Source organism: Aureococcus anophagefferens, assembly GCF_000186865.1.
Source record: "Aureococcus anophagefferens unplaced genomic scaffold AURANscaffold_78, whole genome shotgun sequence".
Classification (NCBI taxonomy): Eukaryota; class Pelagophyceae; order Pelagomonadales; family Pelagomonadaceae; genus Aureococcus; species Aureococcus anophagefferens.
Genome location: NW_008705629.1, coordinates 24,845 through 41,567, shown reverse-complemented (window position 1 = coordinate 41,567; position 16,723 = coordinate 24,845). Strand labels below are relative to the sequence as shown.

The following is a 16,723-nucleotide window of genomic DNA, read 5'->3' as shown; positions in this document are numbered from 1 at the left end:
GCATACGTCACGACACGGGTCACGAGAGCAAGCCTTCGTGGAACGAGCTCATGCACCCTGGTTGTTCACAATGTACTAATGATGCCCTTCTTATCTATAATTCTCTGCACAGGCTATCTCTTCTCAACAATTGATGGCTACTTGGCGCTTTGGATCATCGACCTCGGTGGGAATTCGAGCCTTGTTGGAGCCATGTATGCTGTGGCGTCGATTGTTGAGATCCCACTTTTCTTTTGGAGCGATCGTATTTACCATCGGATTGGAATGAAGTGGGTTTTGGCCATCACTAGCGTTGCCTATCTTATCCGTGTCGTCTCCTACTCGCTCCTTCAGAATCCATATTATGTGCTGCTAATCGAGCCCATTCACGCGCTCACAATTGCGCTCTTCTGGGGACCTTGCGTAACTTATATGAACGATGTCCTTCTACATGAGAAACCTCATCTCAAGGCTACTGGTCAAGGTTCATTTTTTGCTGCTTTCTACAGTGGCCGTGCCGTTGGCTATTCTGTCGCAGGTTGGCTATCAGATGTGGGGGGCATGCGATTCATGTTCCGCTCCACGTTGGTCGCAGTTGGCTCCCTGATGATCCTTGTTATTAATTTTTGGCGCCTGGAGCGCTTCGCCCAGGGTTGTGGCTCAGTTCCGAAAGGAGAGACTCTGAAGGGCACAAAAGACGAGAAAAAGTCGCTGCTTGACTCTCACATACCGGAACAGTAGGGCATGGCCGGAGCATGGCTGCTTCCCCTAGAAGCCACACGCGCATCAACGGGCCCAGTAAAAGTAGGCGCTATTTGATCAGCCGCCCTTTGCCGATGGCAATGCTGCCATGCGGGGAATATCGCCACCAGAACACGACTGGGGTTTTCAGACGGGGGGCGACACCGGCCTCAAACTCAGTCCAGCAGGCCCAGGAGCGCCGCCAAATCACTGTATGGGCTGATGTGAGCGCCCTGAGCGCGTAAATGGGTTTGTGGGGGCGTCTGCCGACGCGGTCGGAGCGCTCGGAGGCGTCCAAAATCGCCAAAATGCCACAGAATTGTAAGGCCCTCCAACTATGAGATTTATAAATAGAACGGATATATGCATTTTCTCTACAAGGCCAAAAACAAACCCTGAAAACGAATAACCCAGGGTGATACTTCCCTTCAAGCAAGCGTTTGGTTGAACATACAAGCACGACTTCCGACCCGAACCGGCGACCCCACGCTCTTCAAATGTCTCAATCGATACGAACAGCGCTTTAACTCGATGCTTGAGCGAGGCGAGGGGGATAATTCAACAATTTTGCCTCGATTTCACTCCGATGGAGGCCTCGGTGGTCGACCCGCGCGTGCGCGGTCGACGGAGGACCTCTATGACATATGACGGCCGGTGGCCAGAAATAACAAATAAATACTTCTATGGGCGCGCCCAGCCCTATGGTTGTTTTTGGCCTTGACCGCCTACTTTTATAGGAATTACCCAGAACGCCCTATATTGCGTTTTATGTACGAGTCATGTTAACGCCCCAAGCCCAAGAAAGGGAGGAGGTGCTCCTGAAGTATGCCACGGAGAAATCGATAGAAACTACAGAGATCCCTTTGGAAGAGGTTGGGAACTTAAATAGCGATATTTTGTTTACAAACACCAATTTTAGGGATGGGGAAAAATCAAATTGAATGGAATAGACGTGCTTCTCGAGGTGCTACGTGGCAATGCCATGGAGACGCAGCCGTTCGGAAATAAGGGGTATGTTTCACTCTACACCATCTCTTACCGAATGTGCTCGAACGCTGGATCGTGTGACCATTCAAAAGCTCTTTATGATCGATCGAAAGCGGAGATGGAAAAAGTGCTCCGTAGTCACGTTCTACCCGAGCTGCAGCGATTGAAGGGTATCAGTACGACAGCAAAGGGAGGCGAGTACCTTCTGCGGCGATTTTCGCATCATTGGACATGTCACAAAATTTTCTTGAAATGGATGCAGCAGCTTTTTCGTCACCTTGATAATGGGTATGTTGCAAATTCCTCAATAGCTACTCTGACCTCAGTCGGTCTCGAGCTCTTCCATAACATAATTTTTTCGGAGTTCAAGAGGGAGGTACGAGATTCTCTAGTTCACGTCATCGAAAGAGAACGTGACAATAAGTGCATCGACCCGGAATTAATTCGCACTTGCGTTAGTGTCTTCCCGACTATGGGACTTTGCTCAAAAACTTCCGATTTAAGAACGATTCAATCGGCGCTATTGATGCAACCAGACTTAGATATCTATGAGACTGACTTTGAAAGCTACCTTTTGAAAAGAACATCAGACTATTATGCGCGCCAGAGTCGACAATGGTTGGAAGTTGACTCAATACCTATCTATTTGAAGAAAACTGAGCTGGCACTCAAACATGAGCTAGGGCGCGTCCGCAGTTATTTACACTCATCAAGCGAATCAAAGTTGCTTACTGTCTGTGAATATGAATTACTACAGACACACAAAGATGCACTAGTTGACCGTGAAAACAGTGGTATGATCGTGCTGCTTGCCCAAGATCAAAATGATGATCTCATGCGCATGTTCAACCTATTCCGTCGTATCCCACAAGGCCTTGTGCCTATGGCTTCGACGTTCAAGAAATTTGTTTTGGCCCAAGGAACCTGTGTGCTCAAAGAGAGACTAAATGAACAAGAACAGACTAACGGCGAGCGCAAGAGGCCAAGTTCAGATGATCCTTTAACTGTGGAAAAGTTGTTGTCCATGCACCGCAAGATGAAAACTATGGTTGCGGAACTTTTCGGCCAGGATAACAGATTTCAACGTGCACTGAAAGAAGCTCTCCAAGACGTCATCAATACTGATCTATCTCGTGGCTTATCAAACGTGGAAATGCTCGTGATGTACACAGATCGTGTCTTGAGTGGCAAACTCAAGCTCTGTGAAGAGGACCTCGAAAAGATTCTTGACGAGCTACTTGATCTCTTTCTTTTCATTTCAGATAAAGACCTCTACTCTGAATTGTACCGTGAACATTTGGCGAAGCGCCTACTGTCAAAAAAGTGCACGTTACTTCATGTTGAAAAATCTTTGATTGTGAAAATGAAGACTCAGCAAGGTGCACCGTTCACCGCGAAACTTGAAGGGATGATAAACGATTTCCATGTCGGCGAGTTACATCCTTCCACACACTTCTGAAAACCAACGTACTGCAGGCGAGGACTTAGAGCGCGTATGGAGAGCTCATCAAAACGCTGGCCGTGGTGAGAAAAGTTCTGGAGATGTTCACGGGAAACTCGAGTTCTCAGTTCAGGTCCTCACTCAGGGATTCTGGCCAACCCAAAGATATCGTGAATTACATTTGTCCCGTGAGATGATAATTGCCAAGATGGCCTTTGATGGCTGGTACAGAGATAGGCACAGTCATCGCATTCTATCATGGATATATGCGCTTGGCGATGTGACAATCAAGGGGATATTTGGCGCCCGTACGTATGATATCAACATGATCACATTTCAGGCCATGGTACTTCTGCACTTCAGCGAGTTCGGCGGGCAAATTACATTTGATGAGGTATGCGATCAGGTTCGCATGGACCATCCCACGGGAAAGCGTGTTCTCCACTCTTTAGCCTGCGGCAAGTATAAAGTTTTGAAGAAATCCGGAAATTCTCGCACGATCAACTCAACTGTAGATCAGTTTTACGCGGACCCTCTTTTTACTTCGAAATTAAAACGTTTTTGTATACAAATGTCGTCGCTTGATGGCGAAACCAAGAAAAAAGTGGACCAAGAGGTCATACAGCAAAGGAGCTATAATATCGATGCTACGTGCGTGTCCCCCTTCCCGTATGAAATAAGGTATGATTTCGTAGTCTTGTTCGTGTCATGAAAGCTAGAAAACGGTGCGACCAGCGAAATTTTCTTTACACATCGCTTCCATCACCAGGTTAGCCCACCAGGAATTGATGGGCGAAGTAATTCATCAGATTCAACATTTTAAACCAGATAGTAAATTAGTTCGCCAACGTATTGAAGGGCTGATCGAGCGAGAGTGTGTTTCAGACCTCTGGTCTGGGTAACGTCGTCAATAAGTAGGTATCTGCAACGAGACACGAATGATCCAAAAATGTATGTATACTTGCCCTAATTTATGAGTCTTCTACTGCCCCCGACGCATCATGGGCGATATTTCGTGAGATGGGCGAAAAACTACGCCTTCCAGAGTGGCCCCACTCGCGCACTCAGGCCCAAATCAAGCCCATGAACGATTCCCCTCACCGAACCCAGGGCGCTGTCACACTACTCGTGGTAAATTAAAGTCGAAGCTCCCCGCTACTTGCGGCGACAGCCTTTAGGTCGATGAACGGCGACGGACCCCCAGGCCGGGCGGGGCCCCGAAGCGCCAGCGGGCGTTCAAGTTGACGCCGGCATCGCCCCCATGAGTGTGAGTGGACACCTGCTTTATTGCGGGGCGAGGAAGGAGGGGTCGCGGGCCCAGGCGCGCGTCCCCGTACGGCACGCACGCAGCTATAAGGGGAAGTATGTTGTTGGGTCCCAAGTCCACGTAGTGAAGACGGTTTTTGCCGGTGCGGCGGCCGCGCTTCTCGCGCGGCGTGAATATGCTCTCGTTGCCTCAAGGATTATTCCCTGACTCATCTTCAACTTACCCTAGACGTACTTTATTTTCCATACTGGCCTACCATGGGCGCCCACCCCAATACGCTCCAGAGCACGCCAGCACTAGACAGTCCAGGTCAGGGATCCACATTCTTGCAAATTCAGATGGCTCGTGGCTGTTGTGATGCGTCCTCTGCGCTGCCCGACCTCGCATTTCGATGCATCCTTCAGGGTATTCCCCAAGAAAATGATCGAGCTTGCGTCTCACCGCTCGATCATGCTGAAGATGCTCTAGCGCCTACTCTCAATTGTATGTCATTCTGCCACAAACAACAAATACGCACATCAAAATCGGGCAAAGTCAAGTTCGAGGCGACACCATCGACGTGGATAATCGAGACAGACAGCCTTGCTCGAGCGCAAGCTATGCAAAGCACTGCTCATACAGTAAAATCAGGAAAGTAAATTACCAGCGAGTGTCATAAGCTCGATATTGGAGGCCATCCCAATACACCATTCTCTCATTTCAAGATGTTTGATATCAACTGCAGTCAGCGAACCACTCCATACGTATTTCAGTCTACTGTGGTATTGATCAGACCATTCGTAGGAGGCTAGCTGGGCATCTATGAGTTCAACCACGAGATCAAGATACTTACTTGTCGGTTTGCACGCGATGCACCTGAACAAAACCAAGCTTTAGAAAATGCAGTTGCCAAGTACTTGCAATAGTTCTGGAACTCTCCAGAGGCACCCTTTGGGGATGCCAGGTTGTGTAGAAGACAAGTGACCACAGCAAGTAATACGTATCGCGAACTGCGCGGCCTCCTCGAGCCTCCCCGTTAGTTCTTGTTCCAGGCACTCTATAACACTGGAGGCACTCGTCGAGCATGCATAAATGAGCTCTGGCAAGCGACCCTTTAGTTCAGGAAGTGTGAGCTCTGACATAGCAGGGCGAAGTATCCAGCCGTAGCCGCCTCTGCCGCCGCATTCCATGGCGATGCTCAAAAGTGAAGCATAGAAGCCAAGTTCCCTTGAGGTGGACTGAGACAGATATTTGTATCGGCACTCTTTTTCACAGACATTTGTAAGCAAGCCGTCTTTCAAAATCAAAGGAAGAGTACGGTATGATGCAATGCAGCTTATAGCATCGATTACTATTGAGGCGCTCTCAGACACTAGCCAAAGATCGCAGTGTGTTTCGCAAGCACCCCAGGTCCGAAGAATGATGCGCGATGCACCTGTAGCAATTTCCAGGTCTTTGATCAACATATGTAAGAAACAGCGTACCAACGCACAAGGCCGCCAGCGAAAAATGCACTCCAACAGTAACAGCACGCTCGAGATTGCTCTGTAACACAGGAATACAGACATCTTTTTTTGACACTGCATTATCAAGCTCTCCATACGTAATTCGATCTTCAACCAATTTAAAATACCAGCTGATCTCATGTTCACATGCCGTATGAATGTGGCCCGGTGGGATAGCGGTGTACGCTCGTAGGATGCCTTCGACTGTGAGTGTTGATAGATACAATGCAAATTGTCTTCCCCAGGCCGTAGTGCGAGTCATAGGGCTTCGGTTCCAGTGGCGCTGCATGTCAACATCGAATCTTGCACATTTATGAGCAACCCTCAATGCGCTCACAAAAGCTGAAGCGAGCTTCACACACATGGTCGCTCTGTAGTGGCCCAGCGCCAAATTTTGCATCCTGATAGCTTCATCACCCCTTCCCGAGATGGATTTCAATATAGAAAGGAGCTCGGGTAAAAATTGAGGAGATGAATCGCCGATATGCTCATGCAATTCTATCGACAATGATTGGATGCAACATGATGTTTCCCATAGGCTCATGGACTTGCCCTTCACGGCGGGTTTTGTTACACGCAAGATTCAAAAGAATTGTGAGGATACCATGAGCCGAGGAGCCAGATCCGTAACTCTCGCTGGAGTTAAGCGGCGAGCTGGGAGAGGACCACCACAGCCAGCAGTTTTATTTGGCAGGACCCGCACAAGTGGGAAGCGTGCGTCTCAAGACGCACGCGTACCATAGCCTGTAGAGAATCTAAGTCCCGTACAGCAACTTGACGTTAAGGTACAGTCCGTAGAAGCAGGATGAGCGTAGCGGGTGAGAGAGGGGAAGCCCAGTCTGCTACCTTACGGATGCGCAGTCATCGTATTGTAACTGATTATAAAGGAGGGGGGCGGGAAGGAGAGCCCAACTAGGGTAAGTGCAGTACTAGCATGATAGAAGTAGGATAGTAGTAGAGTAGCGTACTGAATGTCAGTTAAGGTCTTTGTTTTTGGTCTAAATTTTGCGATGGAAACTCTGTTTCTGTTTACGTCCGAGTCTGTTTGCGAAGGCCATCCAGACAAAATTTGCGACCAGGTCAGCGATGCAGTCCTGGACGCTTGCGTCAAAGATGATGAAACATCGCGGGTAGCCTGTGAGTGCTGTACTAAAACAGGAATGATTATGATATTTGGCGAGATCACGACGTCGGCGACTGTGAACTACGAAGCAGTTATTCGCGAGACCTTAAAAGAAATCGGCTACGACGACCCTGCAAAGGGAATGGACTACAAAACCGTGAATGTCATCGTGGCAATCGAGGAACAAAGTCCAGATATAGCACAGAGTGTGGATGCAACAAAAATAGAAGAGATAGGCGCCGGTGACCAAGGCATGATGTTCGGATATGCAACCGATGAAACTGAAGGGGGCTTTATGCCCCTTACACATTGTCTCGCCACTCAATTAGGTATGCGCCTTTCCGAGGTTCGCAAAAGCAAAGCTCTGGATTGGGTACGCCCAGATGGGAAAACGCAAGTCACCTGCGAGTATAGAATTGAAGGTCGACGACCAATTCCGCAACGCGTGCATACGATTGTCATATCGACCCAGCATAGTGAAACTGTGAGTCAAGAACAGATCCGCGAGGGACTAATGGAACATGTGGTTCGTGCAGTTGTCCCAGCCAAATACTTGGATGACGATACCATATATCATATGAACCCCTCTGGCCGATTTGTGATCGGTGGCCCACACGGTGATGCTGGACTGACAGGTCGAAAAATCATCGCCGATACTTATGGCGGATGGGGAGGGCATGGTGGTGGTGCTTTTTCTGGCAAGGACACAACCAAAGTCGACCGATCTGCGGCTTATGCAGCGCGATGGGTTGCAAAATCGCTGGTGTATGCGCGACTTTGCCATCGTGTGCTAGTTCAACTATCATATGCCATCGGAGTTGCATACCCTTTGGCTATCCATGTAGACTCCTATGACACCGCCCCCTCCTTAAGTGGCAAAACAGATGCCGAGCTAGTTGAAATCGTCAAAGCGAACTTTGACTTGCGCCCTGGCTGTATTGTTCGGGACTTGCAATTGCGACGCCCAGTCATGCAGAAGACTGCCATCTATGGACACTTCGGTCGCGAGGATGAGGCCTTCACTTGGGAAAAGGCGAAGGAACTTTCTCTGTGATGGATACCTGCACCCTACCATCAGCGCCTGCACCATGAGATGGCTGGTAGGACCGCGGGATGGGCTGAAAGCCGGAGCAAGCCACACATTCATAATCTGTGTGTGTGGCTTGAGTGGACCATCAGCGTCTTCGGAGATCTCCTGCTAACGAATGCACCCAGTTGCACGTAAGGACGCGACCTGCTCTATTCACCCCGCACTTTCCACCTTAAAACACGCTTTCCACCCGATCTCCCCCAGTTTCCGGCGCGATGTGCGGTGTGGGCACGTGCGGGGCCCCTTCCGCCACGCGGCCTCGAATCTAGCATGCTCACAGCCCCCTTACTCGTCAGGCGGCGCCTAGAGAGGCAGAAAGAACCTTATCTGCTTGGCGGCTCGCTGGTACAGAGCCGCGCCTAGAATTTCCCCCACGCACACACACTGGCATGGTCCATTGGGACTTGCCCCCCTCCTTAGTCGCCCTTAAGAGCCCCGGGCCTGGCGCCATCTCTGCCCAGGGGGGGCGTAGGGTCCGTTGGGCGGCGGCGGGTGCGGAGCGGGGTCGGGTGGGGCCTCTTCCCGGGCCGGGCCGCCGCGTGGCCGGTCGCGGCGGCTCATACTGAGCCTACTGAGTCGACTAGGAGCCTACATTCCTTTACAGTTTATAGTTGCCTCCCGCACTGTAATAGACGGAGAGTCTTCCTGGACCTAGTGAGGCAGATCCTCTGCCCGTTCGTCCAGTAGCCCCGGCCCCCGTATACTACGGCAGCTGAGGTGACGCGAGGATAACAGAGACGCCGGTGTACCGCCACTGCGCAACCTCGATAGTTCACCCTCACACGGCAGGGCGGCAGCCCCACTAGGCTGCCTCCCCGTGTCGGAGTCTACTATCTCGTTAACCCCGGAGGTAGTACGCTCATACTTGCCGGGGTGCTCGATTGAGAACTCAGGCTGACCACGAGGAATCCCCTCCCCAGACCGGGTGCCTGCGGAGGCCGCGGCCCGGGCCGGCGGCAGAACCGTGACCTCGCCCAGAACACACCCCCCCCCCCTGCGTCGGACGGGACCCCAGGGAACCCACGACGTCAATCTGAGGTCGGCGGCTGGAGCGGGCGGCTGGCGCTGGCGGCTGGGGGCTTTACTAGAACGCATCGTATTTCCCTGGTATTTCCCGCGTTCGACTAGCAACTGGGTACTAACGAGGCCCAGCGACTACGCTGCACCCGCTCGCTGCACCCCCGTTGTGGCTTGGACTAAGGGGTCCGGCGCAGGCCCGGCGAGACGAATACTTGACATTGCCAACATCCCAGCGCAACATCCCCACGTCCAGGTTACTCATGTGGACCCATAGTAGCTCTAGAGCAATCGAGCTAGCCAGCGGAACCAATACCCAGAAGGCTTTTGGCGGCTTCATAAACGACGTAAGATGAGCCCGTGCTGGGAAGCGTTGCGAGACAGGCAGGCTTCAGCCCTTTGTAGAGGCCGTTGGGCCCCTCCGCCTTTGCAATACCTGCAAGACCTTGGAACATATTGTCAAATGTCTTGGGCCGCCCACCGATACCCTGGAGCTGGAGCCGTTTGCGTACCACATCAAGTGGGTGGCAGCTAGTCTGTGCAACCATACCGGCAAAGGCGCCAAGGCACATAGTTTCGAATGTGGTCATTCGAGAATTTTCGGATGAGGTGATGATAGATCGGCAAGTTTCGTAGGTGCAGAATTCAACACCGACGTAGGGGAACATGGCGATGAGAGTAGGGACGAGACCGCGATAGAGAGCGCACAAACCCTGCTCATCCACAAGGGCTTTTAGGGCGTCGACAATTCCCGTCCCATATTTCCCGCTTTCAACCGTCAATAACGATTTCACAGTCTCCAATGGATAGACACATGCGGCTGCGACCATACCCGCCTACAACTATCATTGATCTCAGCATCAAGCAACCCTCTCAAGCACTGGAGTACGCACAAAGCCACCGGCTACAAGACGTTCGATTGGCTCGAGTACTTCGGGGATGTCACACCAGCGCTTCCAAAGCAAAACCTGCCGTTTGAGAAACTCANAGGACACAAACTGAATGCCTTTTGTTGGTGCCACCTTGAGGCAGTTCGCACCATTACCCTTATAAAAACCTGTTGCGCCTTCTAGTGCCCACAACTTTATGAGCACGTCCATAGGCCCGTCTACTGCGCCCACCGTCGCCATGGCCACCACCTCCAAAGGAGATACTAGTGTGCGAGACACCACTCCAGCGATTGCGCCCGCTGCTAGAAATTTCAGGTTCCTTGCCAGTGCTGTCGTCGCACAAGCAGGGGCTGGACCTTTGTACAATCCGCTAAACACCACGTGCAACGCCCGGTCGAAACCATTGCCATGAACCGCGCCACCATTCGACAGTTCTAAAGACCTCTGATGGCTCACCAGCCGCTTCACACCTTTCTGAGTCAAAGACCTTTCAAACACTGAGGTGGATCCTGGCGGTGACCACGTCGACGCATCGCTCAAACCCAAAACACCGCATCCCAACAAGTATAACGTCGCAGCGCTCTGCTTCATTCCTAGCTGCGCTATAGCTCCATTGCAGGCGGTGGCCCGGGTTTTCGACCCTAGTTAGTTTCGACCCTAGGGGTCCTGGACTCAAAATGCGGCCATTTGCCGCCCAAAGACCCGATTTTGTGGCTGTAAAGAGCCAAAGGACACCCCGCCGAGGCACTCGAGACGAGGCAGGGCCGTGGTCACGGAGGTGCAACTTAAAATTTGACCTAAGTTGAGGTCCCAGGTACCCTGCCGGTGCGTTGGTTTTCGACCCTCGTCGCCAAAAATACGAATTTCGATGACGCGAAACTCGTCGTCCCGGCGGCCGATTTGGACAGTTGGGCGTTCCAGGCCCGGGACGAAGGTCCGGACGAGGGAACTAAACAGCAAAACCGAAGCGAAATCGGCCTCGATGGCGTCCAGAGGCGTCGGAAAGTCGACCCCCGGCGAGGGTCGAAAACCAAATGGTTCCGTTCGCGGTCGACCCCCCCGAGTGGTACGTTTTTAATTCGCGCTTCGGCGGGAGGGGTGCGAGGTCTGGGCCTGGGACGCCCTTCGGACTCGCCGTGGTTCCCCGCGTTTATCGCGTGTTTGCTGGCCTCCTAACTCCATAATCGACAAGAGTTAAGCAATCTTAACGGTCTTCCACGGCCGTTGATCCGGCCCAAACCGGTTTGGGATCTATACCAAAACTTGTTTGGCGTATGAGAGCCCGTTAGACGCGTTGAACGCGCGATCCTCGTCGATTTTTGCAGTGTTCAGTGCGTGCTTCCTTCTGCGTGTCGCCCTTGGCCTCGGCTCGCGTCCTCGGGCCGCTGTGCGCCGATGCTGTAGCCAAAGCTAAAGGAAGCAATGGCCACAGCCTGGCCATGGCATGGGAATCCACCGCAGATGACGCGGTATGCGTGTCTCGACCACGGTATGTTGCGGTATTCGAGCTTCGCGGTGTCGCCCATCCGCCGAGGACAGCAGGGCAGTCACTGGCATTGATGATCAGGCTGCCTCCCTGCCCCGGAGTTCACTATCTCGCTAGACGATAGGTGGCCTAAACGTCGGCCTGCATTCTGGCATTCGTAATTCAACTCAGCTCAGCGTCCCCTTGAGGGAGGAGGGAGGAGTTTACCTGACTTCCTTTAGCCTCAGCTAGTGAGAGATACGAAAGGCCAAGTGGACGGAAACAAACCCGGGGTTAGATACTCAATTCAAACCGTGCCAACTTTTGGCACCCGATGCACAATAATTTGGCCAGTTAATATCTCATGGGCGGTTATCGAAGCGATGATACAGTCAAGGTGGTGGTACGCGTCCGCCCGCTTTTATCACGTGAGACATCAGCGAAGATTGTACACGCAAACAAAGAGGATCAAACGGTGACCGTCGTTTCGGAGGCCAGCGAAACAACATCAACAGGCGCAACGCCGCTGGGACGGAGTCGAGGCACAGCAGCCCACTCTTTCAAGTTCGACCACGTTTACGACGAAGAAAGCTCACAGGAAGAGCTTTACGAGTCCACAGCACGACCTATTGTGGAGAGCTGCTTGGAAGGCTATAACGCAACAATTTTCGCGTATGGGCAGACAGGCACAGGGAAAACGTACACAATGACTGGTGCTGATGGGCAAGTTAACATTCGGGGCATCATCCCAAGAAGTATCGAACAAATATTTGGCCACGTGTCTTTAAACACAAACAAGAACGTAAGGTTCCTTGCGCGTGCATCGTGTATTCAGATTTATCAGGAGGCAGTGAGTGACCTCTTGGCAACATCGTCCAGGCCGTCTAGCGAAAATGACGCCTTCGGAGTTCCCTCAGTCGCTGTGTCGCAGCACGAGGCCCTGGCCATCCGCGAAGACCCAAAGCGCGGCGTGTATGTGGATGGGCTGTCTGAATGGGTTGTCCGCCAGCCCTCAGAAGTTTACGCGCTAATGGATCGCGCCAACCGCGTCCGTGCGACGGGCGCAACGAAAATGAACGACTTTTCCTCGCGGCAAGGAGCATAGTGCTTGATATATACATATTTCTTTACCTCTGTGTTGCGCATGCGCCAGACACCATAGGTCACATGCTGTCTTCATGGTCATCGTTGAGCACTCCGAGACTGTTTATGTGGACGAAGATGGCAGGGAAATGGCCCCCGACGAGTTTGCTCGAGCAATGCGATCAGCAGGTCTCAAGCGGGAGCAGGCCCTCGCACGCCTCGAGAATCGTGTTAAGCAGACATTTCGGCGCACCACAGCGTGGCAACCCGCGTAGACGGATTTACACGGGTCTCTAGGGTCGGCAAGCTAAATCTGGTAGATCTCGCTGGCAGTGAACGCGTCCGCGTGAGCGGCGCAACAGGCCAACGCCTGGAGGAATCGAAGAAGATTAACGCTTCCCTCTCTGCACTTGGAAACGTGTGGCCCAGCGACCCACGAGTGATTTGTGGCTCACGAACTTCAGCTCCTACAATCAGGTTATTGCCGCTCTATGCGAATCACAAAAAGGTGGCATGCGCAAGCATGTGCCATACCGTGACTGCTCGGCGAAGTGAAGTGCCTTAGGGGCAGAGTTATAAATATGCGCGCGAAAGTTTATTCTGTTCGTTCGTAGAAATCGCGTGCTTTTGTGTGAGAGGTTGTTCATCCACTAGATCTCTAGATATTTTTGAATTAGCGTGATCTCTGGATTGTACCTTCTCAGGCGACTCGAAGCTCACCCGCCTCCTAGAAGACTCCCTTGGGGGGAACTGTCGCACGACCGTGCTCGCGACCATATCGCCAGCGGCCGAGGCATCCTCAGAAACATTATCGACACTCAAGTTCGCAACTCGCGCCAAACGGGTTACCAATGCCCCGCGCCTAAATGAAGATCTTGATCAAGCCTCTCTGCTTCGGAAGTACGAGCGCGAGCTTCGTCGCCTTCGGGTGCGTGTCTGCAAACGCGCGACGAGAGCTCCGGGATACAAAGTCTCTTATATGTAGGCCGAACTTGAGGAACGAAATCGGAATGTTGTCGACCAACGTCGGCTGTTAGAGCTCGAAGAGTGCCGCCGGCGCGCGGAGGAGGATAAGATGGCGGCTATACGCGCCCTTGAGGTACAAAGTCCTGCGTCGCAAAACTGTTGTTTAGTCCAGTGTCGGGTTGATCCAGGCGCGGTCAAAGGAATTCATGCGCGAGAAGGAGCAGAAGCGTGGGCTTGAGGAGCAGATTATGAAGCTCACATCTCAGATGATAAGTACTGAAAGGCCAACCGGTGAGGATGTCGGCGATGGCGACGTCCGGCGCTCGATCACCGTTAAGAGTCAAGGGCGGACAAATACAGCCTTGGAAATTGATAACCGCCTTGCAGACCTGGAGCGCGAGCGTGAATGCATCGAGCACGACAAGGCTCAGGTCGAGAGGTATAAACAACTCCTTCTCAAGCAGCGTGACATTATGATTGCGCTCACACAACGCCTCAACGAGCGTGATGAGCAGATCATGGCGCTTCAAGATGAGCTTGATGCATACGACAAGAATCAAGCTGCGCTTGAAAATAAACTTGATGAAAAGACCGCGCTGTGTATCCACCTTCAGCGTGTATCTCTGGAGGGGGTCTCTCAAGACCTCAGATCGGCGGACACCACCAGTGTCACGATGGAGCTTCGGCGCGAGTTGGACGCCGTCCGGTTGGAGGAAAATGCCCTGGAAAGACGACGGGAAAAGCCCCTACACGAAAGCGGGACCTCAAAGGTCAATAAACACACTGCTGGCGGAGACATGTTGCAGCGGCAGGGAGATAACAACAGCACACGAGTGTGTGAGCTCTCCAATCTCCTCGAATTTAGAGACAAGGAACGCAAGGCCGTACAGACTATCTTTGAAAAAAAAATTGCGGTCCTCATTGATAGCATTGCAACCACTATAGACGTGACTCCCAATAGCGCGCCGAAGGCTGCTGCCTGAAGGACTTGAATGCGCTAATGCAACTCGCAGCGCGGCAATTAATGGGGTGTCTCCTCTCCTCATTGTTGTGCCCCATCATAGGCGACTTGTACGTGCCTCAGTGGACGCTCTGAAGCAAGCAGACTCGTATGCGGACGAGAAAAAGAATCCGTTCCAGTCATAGAGAGTTTTGAGAAGCAGCAAGCATGCTCAACTTGAAGTTTTTATTACGCAGCTCCGCTCGGCAGATCTTCAATGGCTGAAGCTCCAGCCAAAGCTCCGCCCGCGGGAAACTTGAGGCGCTTTGGTTCGCCCTGGACGCAGGGATGTTGGCACACGGGTCGTAAGTTGAATTATATTTGCTCGATGATGCTCGACATCATTCCTCGACATCATTCTGTTGTAACACGATCTCGATGTCTTCCTCCGGCGCTCAATGCAGCGGTTCCAGGACTTGGCGCTGCGCTCGGTCTGTGGGCCATGCCGCACCTTGGGCCTGGCTGCGAGTCGCCCAGGGAAGACCACCGGTCGAAGGCGAGCAACTTAGTTCGCGTCGGGGCAGCCCGTGGATGCAGAGAACGGCCGTTGACGATGGGGAGCGACCGACGAGGGTCCCAACTTAGCTCCAGGCTGAAGGGGAAATGGCAGTGACTTGCAGTGATTGGCAGTGCGCCGCCAAACTTAAAATAACACGGAAGAGTGGGATGGGACTGCTAAGCAGCCCTGATTCCCGTCAGGAGACGGCTGCTCTGCACGGCGCTTGCAGCGCGAGGGGGATTTGGAATATAAAATTTGCCCCTCGTACCCCGCTCGTACCCCGCCCGGCGCTCGAGGCGGCCTCTCCTACTGGGAGCCTGAGTGCTCGCGCTATACTGACGCGGAGCTCGCGACTAGAGGCGTGTCGGCCAGCGATCGGACGATCGGACGTTCCCCAATCCGGCCAATCTGGCCGACCCGTTCCCTCAATGATGTGTACATGTATCCAGATCTATAGACTAGTAGTAGTTTGTTTTGCCTTCAAGTCTTGCGAGGAATGGCTGCCGTTGTCTTGGCAACGGCGGGCTATGACCACAAAATTCGATTCTGGGAGGCATCCTCACGCGTTTGCACAAGAATCGTTCGTTATCCAGACTCGCAAGTCAACTGCTTAGCCATCTCGCAAGATAAACTTTATATGGCTGCTGGTGGGCATCCACATGTCAATCACCCGAATCAGTAGTAAAGGTAGATATGAACAGTAATCAGTAATTCACAGGTTCGTATTTTTGACGTTGCAAACCCTTCGAATTCATCGCCAATTGCTGAATTCTCACATTGCGGGAATGTACGCATCTCGGCAATGGCATCCAGATACCCAACCATTTTTTCTACGCAGGTGACAGCGGTTGGCTTTCAGCATGACAGAAGTTGGATGTTCTCGGGATCAGAGGACGGTACAGTGAAGATCTGGGATCTGCGGGCACCACCGCGATGCCAGCGGACTTACGAGATGTTGGGTGCAGACGGCCGACCATCTGCCTGTACGTCAGTAACTTTACATCCGAGACAGAGTGAACTGGTCACGGGTGACCATGCGGGACTTGTCCGCGTGTGGGATCTTGCTGCAGACAAATGTTCCGCCGAATTAAGACCAACTGACGGGGAGTTGTCACCTATCCGATCAGTTGCTATCGCTTCTGATGGAAGCAGTCTCGTTGCGGGCACAAATGACGTGAGTAAGCAATCACGAGCTACTAGGTCATGACTCCAAGCCTCATAGGCGAATTTGTATGCGTGGAGGCCGTCTGGATCCAAGCACTTTGAGCTTGAGCATGTGCGTTACCCACGCGGCCGGACGTATCGGCCCTGTATAGTTGCAATCGTCATTCCTCTTAGGTAATTGAGGCAGCGCACGAAGATGGTTCAGGGCATACGTGTATTTTAAAGTGCTCGATATCACCAGATGCGCAACTTCTGGTCACCACATCCTCTGACAAGACGGCCAAAGTTTGGTCGATTGCCCGTGGTTGGACCCTGGAGAAGACACTAGCCCAGCATCAACGTTGGGTTTGGGACGCCTCCTTTTCCGCCGACTCGGCTTATCTTGTGACTGCATCCTCTGATCACTCGGCGCGCCTTTGGGACCTTCAGTCGGGCGCAGCGATTCGCTACTACTCTGGACACTCCCTTGCTGTGACATGCTGCGCTCTCAATGACTCCTCGACGTAGTCATATGATTCTCATCTAGA

At 52.4% G+C, this 16,723-nt stretch overlaps 7 protein-coding genes across 7 annotated transcripts in view; 5 read left to right on the top strand and 2 right to left on the bottom strand.

Moving 5' to 3' along the window:
• The window catches only part of AURANDRAFT_68247 (hypothetical protein), a gene marked incomplete at both ends in the record, with an annotated part of 1,218 nt that extends 498 nt beyond the window's left edge, over positions 1-720 (top strand). Inside the window, 2 exons of the mRNA XM_009043891.1 lie at positions 113-463; positions 518-720. Coding sequence (XP_009042139.1) covers positions 113-463; positions 518-720 — 554 coding nt within the window. The remainder of the gene's footprint in view (positions 1-112; positions 464-517) is intronic.
• Positions 721-1,251: 531 nt separating this feature from the next.
• On the top strand, positions 1,252-4,298 carry AURANDRAFT_72785 (hypothetical protein; the record flags this gene model as incomplete). The annotated part of the gene is made up of 7 exons (XM_009043892.1): positions 1,252-1,333; positions 1,458-1,501; positions 1,640-3,086; positions 3,184-3,542; positions 3,612-3,829; positions 3,918-4,022; positions 4,067-4,298. The coding sequence occupies 7 exons, from the start codon at positions 1,252-1,254 to the stop codon at positions 4,116-4,118; spliced, it is 2,307 nt and encodes a 768-aa protein (XP_009042140.1).
• A 565-nt stretch (positions 4,299-4,863) lies between these two features.
• AURANDRAFT_68245 (hypothetical protein) lies at positions 4,864-6,263 on the bottom strand (the record flags this gene model as incomplete). Its single annotated transcript, XM_009043887.1, has 4 exons — positions 4,864-5,012; positions 5,059-5,270; positions 5,343-5,829; positions 5,879-6,263. The coding sequence occupies 4 exons, from the start codon at positions 6,261-6,263 to the stop codon at positions 4,864-4,866; spliced, it is 1,233 nt and encodes a 410-aa protein (XP_009042135.1).
• Positions 6,264-6,909: 646 nt separating this feature from the next.
• On the top strand, positions 6,910-8,076 carry AURANDRAFT_34401 (hypothetical protein; the record flags this gene model as incomplete). Its single annotated transcript, XM_009043893.1, has 1 exon — positions 6,910-8,076. The coding sequence occupies one exon, from the start codon at positions 6,910-6,912 to the stop codon at positions 8,074-8,076; it is 1,167 nt and encodes a 388-aa protein (XP_009042141.1).
• A 1,100-nt stretch (positions 8,077-9,176) lies between these two features.
• AURANDRAFT_72784 (hypothetical protein) lies at positions 9,177-10,650 on the bottom strand (the record flags this gene model as incomplete). The annotated part of the gene is made up of 2 exons (XM_009043886.1): positions 9,177-9,965; positions 10,023-10,650. The coding sequence occupies 2 exons, from the start codon at positions 10,608-10,610 to the stop codon at positions 9,426-9,428; spliced, it is 1,128 nt and encodes a 375-aa protein (XP_009042134.1).
• A 1,210-nt stretch (positions 10,651-11,860) lies between these two features.
• On the top strand, positions 11,861-13,513 carry AURANDRAFT_2300 (hypothetical protein; the record flags this gene model as incomplete). Its single annotated transcript, XM_009043894.1, has 5 exons — positions 11,861-12,338; positions 12,393-12,588; positions 12,826-12,985; positions 13,045-13,102; positions 13,272-13,513. Coding segments are annotated over 5 exons (1,134 nt in total), but the record flags the coding sequence as incomplete, so codon positions are not given.
• Positions 13,514-15,528: 2,015 nt separating this feature from the next.
• Positions 15,529-16,703, top strand: AURANDRAFT_34399 (hypothetical protein; the record flags this gene model as incomplete). The annotated part of the gene is made up of 5 exons (XM_009043895.1): positions 15,529-15,693; positions 15,751-15,819; positions 15,871-16,206; positions 16,255-16,308; positions 16,380-16,703. The coding sequence occupies 5 exons, from the start codon at positions 15,529-15,531 to the stop codon at positions 16,701-16,703; spliced, it is 948 nt and encodes a 315-aa protein (XP_009042143.1).
• Between the last annotated feature and the right edge of the window lie 20 nt (positions 16,704-16,723).